General features: G+C 55.6%; 2 protein-coding genes across 2 annotated transcripts; both read left to right on the top strand.

The window, feature by feature from the left end:
* Nucleotides 1-17: 17 nt before the first annotated feature.
* On the top strand, nucleotides 18-1,270 carry DICSQDRAFT_74320 (Gpi1-domain-containing protein; the record flags this gene model as incomplete). Its single annotated transcript, XM_007371831.1, has 6 exons — nucleotides 18-104; nucleotides 159-288; nucleotides 347-693; nucleotides 745-966; nucleotides 1,025-1,064; nucleotides 1,128-1,270. Coding segments are annotated over 6 exons (969 nt in total), but the record flags the coding sequence as incomplete, so codon positions are not given.
* A 609-nt stretch (nucleotides 1,271-1,879) lies between these two features.
* Nucleotides 1,880-2,436, top strand: DICSQDRAFT_74316 (carbonic anhydrase; the record flags this gene model as incomplete). The annotated part of the gene is made up of 2 exons (XM_007371830.1): nucleotides 1,880-2,172; nucleotides 2,250-2,436. Coding segments are annotated over 2 exons (480 nt in total), but the record flags the coding sequence as incomplete, so codon positions are not given.
* Nucleotides 2,437-2,476: the final 40 nt, after the last annotated feature.

The raw sequence follows: 2,476 nt of genomic DNA, 5'->3' as shown, positions 1-2,476 counted from the left end.
CGTCTGGCTGGTCTTGTAACGACGTCATCATCGGCGTCGCTTTCGGTTCATTTCTATGCGAGAACAAACAGTTCTTCGCTCAGTGGTTGCACTATGGCTTGCAGGTGCGCTTGATTGAATGCTCCACCGCCCTCTAATCACAATGCATTTGTTTCCAGACATACCTCATAGATGGCATGCGCGAGGCACTGCTCTGGCTGAACAGCTGGCCTGCAGGTCTCAAGCTCAACACTGAGTTGAGTCAATTCTACTGCCACTCCCTCGTAGGCTTAGTCTCTGTGTGGGGATGTACGTCCCATTTCCTCCTCTGGCTGGTTTCACGTGCTCATTGACTCCGGGCATTCAGGGCTGCTCGAACATGCTGCGCCTTGCTTCCCCGCCCTCGTCTGGTTCATCGGCGTGGGTGGCTGTTGTGGAATGACGATGATCGTCTCCCTCCTCTCCGATAGTCTTAGCGTGCTCATGGCGCACCTATACGTGTGCTACTACCTGTCCGCCACGGTGTTCAGCCATCAGCTTGGCCTCGCAGGCTCGCTTTGGAATCTATTCCGGGGGAAGCGGTACAATGTCCTGCGACACCGGATCGATTCTTGGGACTACGACATGGACCAGCTACTTCTGGGGACGATTTTGTTCACTTTGCTCGCTTTCCTTTTGCCGACGGTCTTGACTTACTATGCGCTCTTCGCTACGGTCAGTGCCTTTGTGCTGTCAGTGTATCTGCTTGGCTAATTGGCTCTGTAGGCGAGGTTGTGTGTCATCATCGTTCACGCCATGTTCGACACTATCACCGCTCTGCTCAACCACTTTCCGCTGTTCGCGCTCCTACTGCGCCTCAAAGACCCGTTGCGCCTACCAGGTGAATCAAGCTGCTTCGCTTTCGCAGCTCCATACTCAATGTTGGCATATTCCCGTGCAGGCGGGGTCTTCATTCAACGCTCAAAGACCGGACCCTTGCTTCTTTCAGTAAGTTTCGCATCTGGCTCCTTGACTCACGCCAGCGCTTTCCTAACCTCCGCCTCAGAGCCAGCCCGCCCCGTTCTCGTCGATCTTCCGACATTACGGTGCGTTCTACCTGCCTTAACCGTTCCCTTTGCGGTAACTCAACCGACGCTCCCGCAAATTAGCACACTTGGCAAGAAGGCTGATTACACACTACCATCCCTTGCGCATGCTGCGTCAGCTGGCTTCTGGACGGCTGCTGAGTCCTATCTCTCGAGAAGCGATACGATACAGCATGGTTCCGACCGAAGATGTTCTGAAGAGATAATGCCCGGGACTCTGCGTTTCGTGGGGCGCTTCATCTTCCATATTGTATCGATTCTATAACCTATTGAAGGGCCTTCCAACACTGCATACATTTCGAGCGGAGTGTTTCTCTCGACATTCCCCAAGGTGTGCAGTCAAGCAGCTGACTACAAGCGGTAGGCAAGCGCGCCTTCCAGTAGCTCACTCTTGCGCGCTATGGTTAGTAACCTTGATCAAGCCTTCAAGGGTCCCTCGGGCATGATCTCAGCCGACCGCGGCATGCGCTGATACCGAGCCATCCCGCGAACAAGAAGTTGTATCGCACAAGCACAGAAAGCGACTTGGCAATCTGGTGCGTACACTGCTGTAATCTTACATTTGCAGCCTCGGGCACCGGAGCACGGATGGCAAAGCAACACCGGGAAAGCGCAGTTCGTATTTGCGGGGCGTCACGGCCAGTTCAGCCACACTTAAAGCCCACAGAGCTTCCTACATATACGCACTCAAACACCCTTGATACTCGTCCTTCACGATCTCCATCTCAACATAACACACTAGCTCATAAATCATGGCCACCCTGACCGTTGCTGACCTACTCGCCCGGAACAAGGCTTCCCTCGCGTCCTACTAACCGCGTCCATACCTCTCGGATCGAGCTGCCCTCAACATCCCGCCGCCCTCGAGCGTCCTTGTTACGTGCTGCGACCCGCGCGTCCACCCCGAGGAGTTCTTCGGCCTCAAGCCCGGCGACGCCGCCGTCCTCCGCAACGCCGGCGGACGTGTGAGGCTCTCGCTGATCGACATCATCACGCTCGACGCCCTCTTGGGCCACGGGACCCTCAAGCAGCTGCTCATCGTGCACCATACCGACTGCGGCGCGACACATTTCAAGGACGAGGACTTGAAGGCCGATACGATTGCGCGGTGCGTCCTTATGTCGTTTCGCCTATCCTTGTAGCTGTGCGAAACTGGATTCTTTCTAACCGTCATTCGTGCAACAGGCATCCGGAGAGGAGGGCGGAAATCGAGGCTTGGCCACCGATCTCGTTTCACGACAAGACGATCGCTGAAAGCGTGAAGGAGGATATTGAGGCCGCGCAGCAGAGTGAGCTGCTACCCGAGGCTCTGAAGAAGGGGGTGCGGGGATTCGTGCTCGACATCAAGACGGGTGTCGTCACTGAGGTTTGAAACATGTGAAGTATGCATGACGTGGCGCTCCCCGTGGTCT

This window comes from Dichomitus squalens (genome assembly GCF_000275845.1).
Source record: "Dichomitus squalens LYAD-421 SS1 unplaced genomic scaffold DICSQscaffold_344, whole genome shotgun sequence".
NCBI classification, from domain to species: Eukaryota; Fungi; Basidiomycota; class Agaricomycetes; order Polyporales; family Polyporaceae; genus Dichomitus; species Dichomitus squalens.
This window is presented reverse-complemented; position numbering and strand designations above follow the sequence as displayed.